The 15,204-nt window shown below is 39.9% G+C and overlaps 1 protein-coding gene across 1 annotated transcript in view; it reads left to right on the forward strand.

The window, feature by feature from the left end:
* Positions 1-3,095: 3,095 nt before the first annotated feature.
* Positions 3,096-15,204, forward strand: part of KIF2A (kinesin family member 2A) — a 2,798,933-nt gene continuing 2,786,824 nt past the window's right edge. The window contains exon 1 of the mRNA XM_044063819.1: positions 3,096-3,312. Coding sequence (XP_043919754.1) covers positions 3,252-3,312 — 61 coding nt within the window. The 5' untranslated portion in view covers positions 3,096-3,251. The remainder of the gene's footprint in view (positions 3,313-15,204) is intronic.

The following is a 15,204-nucleotide window of genomic DNA, read 5'->3' on the forward strand; positions in this document are numbered from 1 at the left end:
CTGCACCACAAAGGTGGAACTACAACAGACCCCGGGAACTATCGCCCTATAAGCCTGACTAGCCTAGTCTGTAAGGTTATGGAGCGCATCATCATGGAACTCAACAGAGACATTGGGAACCTCCAAACATTGGACCCTACCCAGTTTGGCTTTGTTAAGGGCAGATTGTGCCTCCTAAACCTGGGGGACTTCTTTGAGACAGTTACCAAGGCTTTAGATGAGGGAAAGGAGGTCCACACAGCCTACCTAGACCTCGCAAAGGTTTTCAACACCATTCCCCATTCTGGTATTATAGACAAGCTCACCAGCCTGAACATAAACCCCTCCCCTACGTCATGAGATGGGTTGCCAATTGGCTCATGGATAGAACCCACATGGTGAGAGTTGCAGGCTCTAGGTACGACTCTAAACCAGTTACAAGTGGCGTCCCCAGGGCTCAGTCCTGGGACCCCTCCTGTTTGGTATATTCTTTTCAGAGGTACAGGCAAGCACAGGAGGACTATGGCTGACCAAGTTTGCAGACGACTGCAAACTGGAGGCCATAATTGACTCTCCGGTTGATACAGACATCCTCCAGAAGGGTCTCACTTAGATGGATACCTGGTGTCAAAATCATGGCCTCCAGCTAAATGCCAAAAAGTGCATAGTCGTCCCCTTTGGAAAAAACAAAGTACCCGCGAACTACCACATACGTGGTAGTCCCCTAAATACAGAAAATGTAATAAGGGATCTGGGGACCCAAGTAGATAGTAATCTCTCCTTTGATAATCATATTGCCAAGGTGGTTAGAAAATCTTTCTATGTGGCCCACCTAATCACAAAAGAGTTCGCATCTAGAACAATAGAGGTTATTGTGCCCCTCTACTCATCACTCATCAGACCCATCATAGAGTACAACGCCCCATTTGGGATGTACCTTACAAGACACCTGCAACAGCTGGAAAAACCACAGAAGTACCTCACCAAGAGGATTATTGGCCTCAAACAGATGCCCTATGCAGCCCGACTGAAGAAAGTCCAGCTGTACTTGGTTGCATACCGCTTACTCAGAGGTGATCTCTTCCTGACATACAAGGCCATGTCCAAACCCAGAATTGATGGACATGCTCCACCTAAAAAAAAAAAAAAAAACAAATCCCCAAGAGACACACGCTCTAGGGATATAAACCTCACCACAACGATAAATAGGATGGGCTGGAGGGATAAATTCCTGTCCCAGAGACTTCCCATGCTTTGGAACAGGATTCCAATCTACATTAGGCAGAGCCCCTCACTAACACTCTTCAAGAGAAACCTTGACGAGTGGATAGGAAACAAAAAATTTACCCCGGGGATCACTGCAGTGGCTCTGCTGGACAGAGCCACAGGGAACTAATGGCTCTGCTGGACAGAGGCACAGGGAACTAATCTAAGGGGGCGGTGAAAGCCAGCATATTCTGGCTAGGCTTATAGATGCCCTCGGGCAGATAGCCTAGTAATTACCTGTGAACCTATGAGTTTGAAAGGTATATCTCTCAGCTCAACCATCCAGGTGCAAAATGTAGACCATGAACTTGGGTAATGTGGAACAAGTGGGTAAAACATGGATATGGATTCAACTAAGAAGCTCTCAGGAAGGTTAATCACTGTTTCTTCATTCAGCGTAGAATAGGGTGGTACATAGAATTTTTAAGACTCAAAATGAGGACTGCTACTCATGAGATAGGACTGAAAGGTACAATCAAAGGGATAAGAAGCTGTTGCCCTGCACCATGTGTTTAAATTAATTACCTTATCTTTGTGGTAAATTATACTGAAAATTTTGCTGAACTGGAAAAAAACGAAGGAATGATGCAAGTGCTACCTGAGCTCTTCATGCCTCTCAACTGTACAGATTTTTGCAGAATGTCCAGATTTTGGCCTCATATTTTTGGTCTGTTTTTCATACAATTGTGGTTTTCTGGTAAATTAGTGGCAAATCATTAAAGACTGAAGTTAGAAAATAATGACAGACATTTGAGTTTCAGAATTCATACCCTTCAGAACAGTCATGCGAATGCAAAACCTTCTATCAACTTTCTAAGTTTGTAAGCGCAATCATTTAAAAAATGTACCTATTTGTGGGCCTTTGTTCCATTTTTATTTATGGCTTTGTCCAGATTTCTTGCTCTGAGAGGTTGAAAGACAGCTGTGAACTGACTGGATTTTGTTTCTTAATTACTTGTCATGGTTTGTTGTAAAAAATACTTTTCCTTTGTCGCAGGCAATGAATCTCGCCTAAAGAAAACTATGACTGTTTTTTTTTCTCTCTCTCATTACAATATCCACCATAGAATGTTGTGCACGTGTGTGCAAGTTTTACGTTTTGTCACTTTACATAAAATACACACAGTATGCATGCATACACAGCATTATACAGTGTGAGTATGTCATACAGATCAACAGCAGAAGATGCAGGGAGATAGCTTACCAGCATTGTCCGCCTCATTGTGCATCATACCTATCAAATATTTCTATCTTTCAGGGACGTCCCCGCTTTTGACTTATTTAGTTATGTCTCTCTTAAAACGGGTGATTTTGAAGGAAAGATAATGAAATTACAACATTTAAAGAGTTATAGGCTTCTTTTACTTCAAAAAATGTATATTAATTCACACTCTCTTGCTTTTGACTTATTTAGTTATGTCTCTCTTAAAACGGGTGATTTTGAAGGAAAGATAATGAAATTACAACATTTAAAGAGTTATAGGCTTCTTTTACTTCAAAAAATGTATATTAATTCACACTCTCTTATTCTGCCACTGTCTCATGTTAATACTACTTATATTTTAAAACTGTCCCTGTTTTTTTTCCTGGATTTTTCCCTGACTCTGTTGAAATTTGTACCTGATAGGTTGAGACTGACTATGCCGTGTGCCTCGTATACAAATTTTATGTCTATAACTTAACAGTTTACGAATTCTTCGTACCAAATACCGTAAGTTACGAAATCAACAAAACTCCTAGAGCACTTCTCCGTACTACAGCACTTTACACTAAAACCTTTTCACGCTCTCTACTCTCCTACCCCGCCCACTTCGTGACAGCACCACAGCCGTAGCCAGGAGGGAGTCAGCAGCGCGCAGGCGCAATTGGTTGCTAGACCCAGTCTCTGCATCCGGTGGAGGTTGCTCGTTTCCCTTCCCGCTGCTATCACTAGTCTGTTCTGGTATCCTACACCTATTTTAAATAAAATCAGAAAAACACTTCCACGATTGACCCATCAATGAAGCATGGCAACCAATTTCGGCAAAATACAAATTGGTATTTACGTGGAAATCAAGCGGAGCGACGGTAGGTCAAAGCCGGCTTTTTCTTCTGTCAGATTTGAATGTGGGATTTGTTTGGGAGCTTTGTGTTGGTTCGGAGCGTATTAGCAACCGTTGACGCCAAGACAGACGCTGCAGTAACTAGAGATGGGTGGAGGGTTTAGAATAGGGCTCATCTTTTATTGTGTTTATGATGGGTTGAGCATCTTTGAAAATACTGGCATCTCCCATAATTGCGAAGGAGAGTGACATGTGTCTGATGTCGTGATATACACTATGTAATGCTGCTGAGAACGCCCGTGCTCTCCTCAGATAAGAGAAAACTGACGTCATTGGATGGGAAAATAGGCGTTAGCAGCTTTATAATGCTTGCTTGGTCGTGGTTGTCATCAGCCACAGTTGCATTGCGATGTGTTCTGGATCAGTAGCTATTCATTGCCATTTCAGTATCTGGGATGTCCGTTCTTCGTTAATACTGCTGCATGGTTTATTTAGCTTTTTTTTGCAGTGTTAGGCACTGTAGTTATGACAAAAATCAACAGTGTATTTTTTATTTTGACGTAAGTTTATGCTATGAATGGAGCTCACGTTTGTGAATACCGGCTTGCGTATGTTTGATTCCCTACCACCTATGATCTCTCACGTTCCAAGTCATACTCTGTAGGTGATGATTTGAATGACAGTTGACTTGGTTTCATGTGCACTGCACTTTTATGCATACAAGCCTGCATTTGTTGTAGTTACAGATCAGGTATCAACTAAGTCTGTTTGTATGAGGACATTTGGAACTCGCCTCCTGTCATAAATCGGCGGAGGAAGTTCAGTTCGCATGCGTGCTCCCGAACTGTTCAGTGGATCTTGACAACATTGGGCGGATCCAGTGGTAAAGAGTGGGGTGTCACTGTTGTACTGTCGTTTGGTAGGACTTGCACGTGCCAGCGCTTCTGCAAGTGCGAGGCTCCCCTTTCTGTTAGGGAACTGTTGCGGGTATATTTGAACAAATAGCGTGGATTGTAGATAGCTGTGGAGTGCCTCTATTTTTCGCAGAATGAAATAGTCTAATTTTGTTTGCTTTTGGAAAAGCTTGTGGTTTTGTGGCAAGTAGTTGGGGGTTGTAGTTACTAATAATAATGACAGACTTGCTGATGTAAAATCAGTTATTCTACCAATTTTCTGTATATAAAAGTAGTATTTAAAACCTTTTATGTTTTTTTTTTTTTGCTCTTTATTGATTTTTTTTTTTTTACATTGTCTTTTTTTGTTGCGCTAAGAGGTTGAGACTCATGCATGCTTATATGGATTCAAGGTGCACAGTGTGTATCTGCTAGGGAGCTGTTTGGTGCATTTGGTTATGTTGAAAATAGCTTTATTTTGATATGTGCTGCATGTATAAACTTAGCATCCTTCATTGTGGTGAATATAATTAATTAAGTTTGCAACAGGGAGAAAAGTGGCTGTGGCTTCTGGATCCAGGCAGCGAGTTAACATCATCATCTTTCGGCTGTTCCCGTTAGGGGTCGCCACAGCCAATTATCTGTTTTTATTTCTTCCTGTTCTCTGCATCTTGCTCTGTCACACCAATCACCTGCATGTCCTCTCTCACCACATCCATAAACCTTGTGTTAGGCCTTCCTCTTTTCCTGTTACCTGGTAGCTTCATCCTTAACATTTTTCCCCCAGTATACTCAGCATCCCTCCTCAGCACATGTCCAAACCAATGTAATTTTGCCTCTCTGGCTTTGTCTCAAAACCTTCCAACCTAGGCTGACCCTCTAATATACTTATTCCTAATTCTGTCCACCCTCGTCACACCTAGTGCAAATCTTAACATCTTTAACTCTGCCAGATCCAGCTCAACTCCTGCTTTTTTGTCAATGTCACTGTCTCCAGCCCATATAACACAGCTGGTCTCACTACCCTCTTGTCGACCTTCCCTTTCACTCTTACTGGTACTTGTTTGTCACAAATCACTCCTGATACACTCTTCTCCACCCACTCCATCCTGCTTGTACTCTCTTCTTCACCTCTCTTCCACACTCACCATTACTCTGAACTATTGATCCCACGTATTTAAACTCATCCACCTTCACCACCTCTACTCCTTGCATCCTCACCATTCATCTATCCTCCCCCCTCTCATTTACACACATATATTTTGTCGTAGTCCTGCTGACCTTCATTCCTCTTCTCTTTGGAGCATATTTCCATCTCTCCAGGGTCTCCTCCACCTGTTCCCTACTCTCACTACAGATCACAATGTCATCTGCAAACATCATAGTCCACGGGGACTCCTGTCTGATCTCGTCTGTCAACCTGTCCTTCACCATTGCAAATAAGAAAGGGCTCGGAGCTGATCCTTCATGTAATTCCACCTTAAATGCATTCGTCACTCCCACCGCAGGCTTCACCGCTGTCACACAACCCTCATACATATCCTGTACCACTCTTACATACTTCTCTGACACTCCCGACTTCCTCATACAATACCACATCTCCTCTCTAGGCATCCTGTCATATGCTTTCTCTAAGTGTACAAAAACACAATGCAACTCCTTCTGACCTTCTCTGTACTTCTCCTTCAACACTCTCAGAGCAAACATCGCATCTGTAGTGCTCTTTCCCGGCATGAAACCATAGTGCTGATCACTAATCATCACGTCCCTTCTTAACCTAGCTTCCACTACTCTTTCCCATAACATCATGCTGATCAATTTAATCCCTCTGTAGTTACTACAGATCTGCACATCACCCTTATTCTTAAAAATCTGTACCAAAACACTTTTTCTCCATTCCTCAGGCATCCTCTCACTTTCCAAGATTTCGTTAAACAGTCTGGTTAAAAACTCCACTGCCATTTCACCTAAACACCTCCATGCTTCCACAGGTTTGTCATCTGGCATCATAGGCATCAAGTTAACATACTTAAGTAAATGCTTGTGTGTATATCTATAAAGGTTCCTCCTTCGCATGGACTTGCCATTGTTGCTGTATCAGTCATGTTGACAAAGGCAGATAGCAAAAGCGGTCAGTTACTGCCTGGAACTCCTGTTGGCTGTGGTACAGTTTATTTCCACTTTTCGTTAATATGCCTGATTGTATTGAAAGATCACACTCAGAATTATATTAAGCATCCTTGTATTTAAGTCCTCTCTTAAAGAATTTCTCCCTAATGCATGGCTATGCCCATGCAGCTCTCCTGTGTGATCTACATCAAGAAATATTTGACGTTCTTATCTGTATATACCCCTTCAACACTTGCCCTAACCTTTCATCGTGCTATATCTATATCCTTTCTGCATTTGCCCTAACCTTTCAACACTTGCTTTCCCCATTCATAGGGGGGATCTTGTGTCCCCTTTATCTGATTATTTCATAGTGTATAGTAGGTTATGATTCTGATACTTTTGTATATACTGTTTTTATTCTTTTTATTATTACATCTCTGGTGTTTGAATGCTGTGTATTCTGTCATGTCAAGTTGTATGTGTATATATGCTTTTTAATTACGTCTGTACTACTATTTTATTTGATGTTTAATTTTCTGGAGCTTTCTCCCTGGGCCTCTGCTGAAAATGGGTATTTATTACCCAGTCGGAATTCCCTGGTAAACAATTGTCAGTAAATAAGTCATGCTACATAGGTTGGTAGTAGGCTATCGGCCCTAGGGCCTATACAGGCCTAGCCATAACAATTCCCTGGATATTTCTTCCCCCAATATTTACTTCCCTGGACTCTTGTCTAGCAGGGTGACTGACGTGATCCCCAGGGTGAATTTCCTATCTCCCATCCAGTCGTCAAGGTTCCTTTTGAAGAGGGCCAATGAGCCGCTCTGCTTGACATGTATGGGCAGTCTATTCCAGAGTATGGGGAGTCTCTGGGTCAGGAGCATATCCCTCCAGCATGTTTTGTTCATTGCGATGACAAGGTTTAGATCCCTGGAGCGTGTGGCTCTGAGGGATCAGGATTTCTTTGAGTGGAGGATGTCCAACAGCTCAGGGTTTGACATGGCCTTGTATGTTAAGCAGAATTTGCCTCTGAGTAGACGATATGCCACAGAGTATAGCTGGAGTGTTTTAAAATGGACAGCCTAGGGCATCTGCTTTAGGCCTGTGATTCTTTTAGTGAGGTATTTCTGCGGCCTTTCCAACTGTTGCAGATGTCTTGTGAGGTACATACCAAACGGGGCATTGTACTCTATAATGCGTCTAATGAGGGATGAGTACAGTGGGACAATGACCTCCTTTTTTCTGGATGAAATGCCCTTAGTGATGAGGTGTGCCACATAGGATTTCCTGACTTGTGGTGATGTGGTTATCACATTTTGTGATGTGGTGCAATTCCTTTGTCAGCAAAAAATAATTCCACGTTTTTCCTAGTGGTAATCACATTTTGTGATGTGGTGCAATCCCTTTGTCGGCAACAAATAATTCCACATTTTTCCTAGTATAATTCTTTCTGCGTTAGGCTAATTCTTTTTTCTTTTGTTAATAAACGTTCTTTAGCAAGTGATTCTTAATTTATGCTACTGTATATGATGTTTATGAACCTAAGTCATCCCTAAATTTGTTTGTTGACCACACTATCATTGTCCAAGTCATGATCCTGGGGAGTGAGAGCCTAGCCTTGCAAGTAGAAGTTGTAGCAATTTAGTGTTTGACAGGGGGTTAGTCCATTGTAGGATGTACGTATGTGTATGTATGCTTACACACACAGACGGGCACATGCTGCATTGTGAACCTACTGGTGTTTAGATGATTGACGTTTAGCTTAAGTGAATGCCTTCAGATGTGGGGATAAAATGGAGTACCTGGTGAAGCACAGGAAGGGACCTGCATATTGTATACAGAATGTACAATAAGTACCTATTCATAGCTGTTACTACTTTCTTTGTTTTGGTTTGGTTTTTATGTTTTTCATGTGGGCAGTACAGAGATGTAGAAGTTAGCATTGTATCACACCACTTAGTTTCCAGTGTAGTTCTTGGCTGGAGTGTTTCTGTGCAAGAGGCTGCTTGTCCACCCTGCGTTTTTGTGAGATTTCACCAGCTGCTCTTCCATATTTCAGAGATGTATTGTAGGTGAGTTGGCAGTCCTCCAATGTGCCTATTGTTTGTGTGTGTGTCCTGTGATAGACTACTGTACTTTTCAGGATTAGTTTCTGTGACTTTCAGCTATTTAGCTCCAGTTCCCTTGCAACCCTGAATTGGATTAAGCAAATAATTGGAGAATGTGTGCCTGAAAACTAACCACATCACTGCCAAAGGATCAGCCTTTCAGGAACTTGATCAAAAGGCATGTGTTACAGCTAAGTCCACCTTTAACAGAATAAACAAATTCTGTGCAGGATCCACATCAGGGAGTCACTCAAAATTCCTACCATTGATCTACAAACAGTTATTAACAAGCATAGTTTAGAATAGAGAGTTTTTGAATTCTTTTAGGGACCATTATTTCCTCATGCCCAGACCATCAATTGTGTATTTTACACAGCATAATACCCCCCCCCGAACCAAACAAAATTTGTTGTTTCTTGAATTTGCCTTCTTACTACTAGCAAGCAAATACAGTCCGTTTTAGTCATTAAAGATAACAAGTCTGTCAGATACTTAATACAGCCAAGAATTTTTTTATGGCAGCAACTCTTGTCTGGGTCACTAAAACATATTTATAATTTAATTCTTATTTCTGGAATCTACTTCACAGCTAAAAACAGTCATTCAGCCTATCCCCAAAACTGCCTCATACTAAAGGCCCATAGCTGTATTGCACCCTTATTTAAAATCCTAGAAAACTGCACCCTGTTAATGGCTGCATTTTAAAATATAACATGTTCTCAAACAAACAACATGGCTTGCTTCAGAAGGGGTTGCATGTCTTGAGCAGCCAGATGTGCAGTAGTAAATCATACACATGAAGCAATGGAAAATGATAGGAATCATGTTCATTAACTTAAAATGCTGATTTGTATCTAGTAGTCCATCACTCCTACTTTCAGCTTTACATTATTTATTTTGGCACATTTGATAAGCTGAAAACCACGTCAATGCAAGATAGTCATTATGGTACATCATGGATCTTTTTATTTGTCCAGTGGACCCTTATCTACTAGTGTCCCACAGAGCTTCTTCCTTATTGTTCTCCATTGCCATAACTTGACATTCCATTTACCCAGTCTCATTTGCACATTACATGATGATGGTATTGTTCTCAGTTCAGACTGCTGCATAACCAAACTTGAATATGACATAAATGTATTGGTATTGGCTACTGAGGATGGATCTGTTCATTAATTGTGGTAAGACCAGAACATAATCCTAAATGCTCACCTATATCAGAGACACAAGGAGGTCTTCCTTTCCTGCTATATCACAACAAAAAAGATTTGGGGTAATATTTGACCAGGACTTTGCATTTTCTAATCATATGGACCACATAATTATTGAAGTATTAACCCGGATAAGAGTAGTATAGACATATTCAAGCTTCCCCAAGAAAGGCAATAGTAGTCCATATGTTCTTGCCTAAACTTAGTACTGTCAGCCAACCTGTGCCCTAGGCTCGAGGCAGAGCACAAACACATATTTTAAAGGTGGTAATTAACAGCGTCTGCCAGTCTTGCAAGTCCAAGAGAGCATCGTTGGTGCACGCTGCAAAGGCCTATGTGGCTGCCTGTAACTGCAAGACCAGAAGTCCTCCTAAAATGCATGCATTCAAGATTGTATACTTATTGTATTGTGACTCGCAGCTTTTAAACTAAGGCAGAAAAAAATAGCCATTTTTTCCAGTTAGTCATGGGTAGCACCATCACCTTCATGAGACCTTCTTACAATAAAGTTACAGGTGAAAAGGCCTTCTGAAATATCTGCACTATATTGGAATGTCCTCCACAGGAATTAAATCAACTAGATGATATCAAGCAGTTTAAAAAGAAAGTACTAAAACTTCTTGCTGATAAATGTAAGAGTGCTTCTGTTTTGGTGCATGCTGCAGTAGGTGCCCTTGTTAACTGGTTTCTGTAACTAAACATTATATGTTCTCCTGTTTAAATATTGAAACTATTGTTATGATAGTTAATGCCTTCTGCTTGCATATTGAAATTGTCTTGTGTAAATATGTAGTAACATAAAATTTTTCACTAATGTATATACTTTTGTCATGTATTGTGTTGGCAGCTTACATCTTTTTATAATGGTTGTGCAGTGTAAGTATGCAGTTATTATGTATGTGGTCTGGGTTGTGGTTGAAGTGGGCTTTTGAAGAAGCCCGCATACCTAGTTAACAAAGTGAAATAAATTGTATTTTGCAGTTCTCTTACTCATCTAATGGTTTGTTTAATGTACTGCCATGTATTATTTTTCATGTTCTGCCTGGATCTTCTGTGGAATCAGGACCTCACTGGACTAGTTCGATAAGCAGGTTGAAGTAATGTTCATAAAGTTCATCTATTTCTTTTTGTGGCTGCCTTATTCAGATTTTGGTTAAAATTGCAACGGTTGTCCCAGTTTCTAAAAGTGGAATGTGCTCAAAGTAAGGAGGTCTTTCGCCCTATTTCCTTTCTCACCTGTTTGTAAGAAGGTATGAATATGTGGGAAATATTTCTAAGGAAAGTTGCTAATTTTTTGCTATATAATATGGTTTGAGAAGTGATGCCATCATCTTTCCTTGAAGGTGACTAACTTTGTCTTATTCCTTGGACTTGTTACTTAGCAGCATTGTATGTGGACTTTACCACCAAAGTGTTTTGTTTTGTACAGCACTACAACCTGTGTACTCTGCTTTACATTTATTTTCGTCAGATATTGTTTGGCTTGGAGGTGACTGATACGTTAGTTATAACTGAAACTCCAGGACAAATTCTAATGGTGTATTCTGGGTGTCACACTGCTTGTTTTATTGTACTTGACATTTGTTAACTGGGTAGGTAATGGATGGTTTCCACCATGACTTGGGCCAAAGGCACAGAAATTCCCAAGTGTTAACACGCACAGTTTCATTGTAACTAAATCAAGCAACAGAAGTCAGAGTGTGGAATAATGTAGTAAAAGCCTGTTAAAGGAGAGTTTATGAGCAGAATTTTACTTCGAGTCGAGCAAAGTAAGTGAAAATGAAACTATTAAGGGAAACTATATTAAATCATTTACATTGGTTGGATTCTGACCAGTGGTTTTGGGGTGCTTCTTTTGAAACATTGTTACAACTTCTGATAACATGAGGGGAGGAAGTTCACACAGCAGGAGCATTTTTCTGGAAGACTTTATTCCTCTGAGATAGATGGATTAAAGGGTGGTCTGAGTAAAATGGTAGTTTTTTCAGATGTTAGAGAATAGTAGAAAAAGGTTATAGTTAATGGATAAGTAAATAGGAGACTATGTTTAGATAAAGCACTTTGTATAGGAGGCGGCTGGATGGCTGATTAGTGGGTGTTGAAGGGGGTGAGAGTTGTGTAGTGAATCAGAGCATTTGAAAAATTCTGTAAAACTGCAGCTTTTGTAACTTTAGTATGTTTGTTTATGTCTGGACTAATGCAATAGATGGGGAATATTCAAATTTGGGATAAATACATTTTTGTTGGTAGATTTCTTGTTTCTGGAGAGAGTCATCCTAGTTGGGCAAGCTTGAGTTGGAAAAGGACTTTGAAACTAGAATGTCCGAATGGGCTGTTGCTTTGTAGAGGGGTGAAGCCACAGCTACAGGCCAGGGGATCTAGAATTGATTAGTGACTTGGATGTCTGGATCTGGCATGGAGGATGTGTGTGGCCAGAGGCAAGTGGATCTCTGGATCTCTCAAGTCATACTGGAGACCAAAGCTCCATTGTCTGGCTGGGATGTGCTTAGTGGATGTGGAGTTGTGGGTGCTCTGGCATGTCTTCATAAGCCACACCTCATCAGCCCCCCCCCCCCCCCCCCCCCCGTCTGTCCGAGTAGTGTTAGCATGCTGGCCATACAATAGCCCTACTTCTCCATGCTTGCCATGGTCACAAAGGAATTTCAAAGCCTACATAGCCATAGAGGCTTTTCTCATCTGGAAGGATGGGACCTGTTTAGTGAAGGAACACAGGGGCCTTCCCTAGCCATGGGGGAAGTAGGGAGTCCTGAGGTTAGCGACAAGCTGGGAAAAATGTCTCTGAGAATGTAACATTGAGCAAGGATTGAGAACACTGAAGTGGCATCAGATGCGATAGTATTACTTTGATGGATTGAATAGTAGAGGTGGTGGAAAGACACTGAGGTTTTCCAAATTGCTTTTGCTTTAGTGGAATTTATATACACTTGCTGCTTTGTAATGTAGTAAACATTGAATTGGATTCTTGTAATGCAGAAGTGGTAGTGCACTTGCATGGCTCATTCCTTATAACCTTCAGTGAGAGATATTTCTGCAATATCCCTTCATACAGCTCAATGGGCTTTTTTTGTTTTGTTTTATGCAGATGACTTGGAATTTTTAAGTATATACCTCTAAGACTGAATACATCAAAAAGTTAGTAATAATGAACGTAGATCTGTTCTTGCATTTGTGTGGGGTTTTTTTTTATTTTGTTTATGTTAACAAGGGTAGGCATACTGTGCTTTAGTTAAAGGCCATTGAAAAAAGTTCCAAAGAGTTAACATTTTCCTTTCCTTTTTTTTTTTTTTTTTTAAGAAATAAAATAGTTTACAGCACAAAACAGTTATAGAAAAAACACACACAACAATGCTATTTTTCATTTAAAGGTTCAGGTGAATCTTACATGCTGCAGTTCAACATAACAGAAGGGTGCAGTTTTAACGTGCTGCAGCTTGTAACCAGCAATATTTGAATGCAGGTGCAGTGTTGTGCACATCTAGTGTTTTGTGAGGTTTGTAAGCATTATTTGCATTTAATTGCATAGTTTTCATATCGCTTTATGCAGTCGTTTTCTCGAGTTAGTTGAGTAGTGGTAGGAGAGCAGAGTTATCTTAGAGGGCTATTAAGAGTAATATAAGTAGACAAGGTTAGGAGAGAATGGGATGTGTAGGTGGTGGCGTTGGTTAAGTTAGTCAGAGGTTATCTTGCGGTAGATTACCGCCTTTACATGCTATTACCTCCTTAGTGGAAAACCGTATGTGTAATAACTGAATTGTTACTAGGAATGTAATTATTATTTTGACCCTCCCCCCAAAAAAAAAAGTCTTTAAAGGTATTATGTAGAGTTGTTTATTGAGTGATTAAGTTCTTTGGTAATATTGACTGACTAGTATTGGTAGTTAGCAACATTTTGATGGGATTCCAGTAGTTTATGCGGTTGTAAGGGATTACAATGGTACCTGTCTTTGGTTCAGTAAATTGCCTGTGTTATTCTTTCTGTAAAGCTAATTTGCAGACTGTTTTTAGGAGATTGCATTAATACTGATCTCTGATTCAGTAAGTTACATGTGCTGTAATTTTTAAAGCTAGATTTCAGAATTTTTTTTTTTTTGTATGAAAAACATTTGTGTCTAAAGCTTTATCTGTTGACATAGGTATAAATGAATTGTTTATATGCGACTCTGTCATCCTCGGTGAGCGAACTAAAAATACAGTTTGTGTTTTTCAGTGTAATATTCATGGTAATTTCTTATGCTTTTGATTTTTGTCAAGACATTCGGTCTTTATATGTAAATTGGATGTCTGGAAATTTTTTGTGCTGAATGGTACATGTTGCAGGAAGTAGCATTGTAAACTTATTGTGTGTTAATTTTATTGGTTGTATACTTTTTAACATGAAAAGGGTATTCTGCCAGTCTTTGCACAGTAACAAAAATACAGTCAGTTTGTTTGATTTGCTTATTATATTAACCAGGTAGTTTTCAAGGTCAAGCTTAACCCTTTCCAGACAAGACCTTGGTATATATAATAGACATTTTATCTTGTGTGTATGTGTACATGTTGTTGTTTGTCTTTCGGCTTTTCCTGGTTAGGGGTCGCCTCAGCGGAACTCCGGTCCGCTAATACAGTTCAGAAAATGTGTTTGCAACCAGATGTCTATGTACACTGACATTACAACTAAGTACGAGGCTTTCACAAGTTTAGTATTCTTGACAGTTGTCATTGAATGAATGCATATGTTTTAGTAGTTAATGTAAGTTAAGTTCTTCCTAGCTTCCCCAATGCACTCCCTTATATGCTATGTCTGCACTCAGTCTCAGAAGCAGGATTGTAGCATTTTAACTGCATGTTAGTCTTTCGTTGGGTCTTGCTTTCACATTTGTTTTAATTATGGGGAAAATTGTCTTAATTTTGCATAATCACGCTGCAGTTTATAAAAAAATGTATAGTTGTATCAAAATTTGTGTGGAAAATGTGTGCGCGAGCTCATATAAATCATAAGTAATATGTGTATTGTATGTAATGCACGTGTGTGCAAATTCTCTCTCTATATGTATATACACACACTCACATATAATGCGTATGTATGCACATCAAGGTGATTAGAGGTTGCCTTCGTCTAGTGAAACTCATTCTAATGTCATTTGATATTTTATTGATAAAAGGGTGCCATTCCACATAACCGGGAACAATTTGTTTAACTGAACAATTGAACAATCCGGCTTTGGGCAAAACACGCCTTTATGGAAAACAAAATCTTTGCTCATTGGATTGTTGGCCTAACCTGTTGTAATGTTTCATCAACTTTTTTTTTATTTTTGCTTGGTTGGCTGATTCCCACAGAATTTCTAGTTAGAAGTCCTAGCCACCAGGCCATTACAAACGGTAGAGCTGCAGCTGCAACCCTTCCTAAGGTGAACTTTGAATTCTAGTTCTGAAATAGATTTTCATGAGGGTGAGGAAATGATTGATATGGAAAGTTTTTATATTTTTCTTTTGCTTACAATCATGAAGTCCAGTGCACTAGTGAAACACTGTCTGCAGTTGTTTGAGATACTTTTGGTTTAATGGATTTTCCCCTAAAGTTCTAAAG

The sequence above is a fragment of the Protopterus annectens genome, chromosome 2.part2 (genome assembly GCF_019279795.1).
Source record: "Protopterus annectens isolate FY-2018-M chromosome 2.part2, PAN1.0, whole genome shotgun sequence".
Classification (NCBI taxonomy): domain Eukaryota; kingdom Metazoa; phylum Chordata; order Ceratodontiformes; family Protopteridae; genus Protopterus; species Protopterus annectens.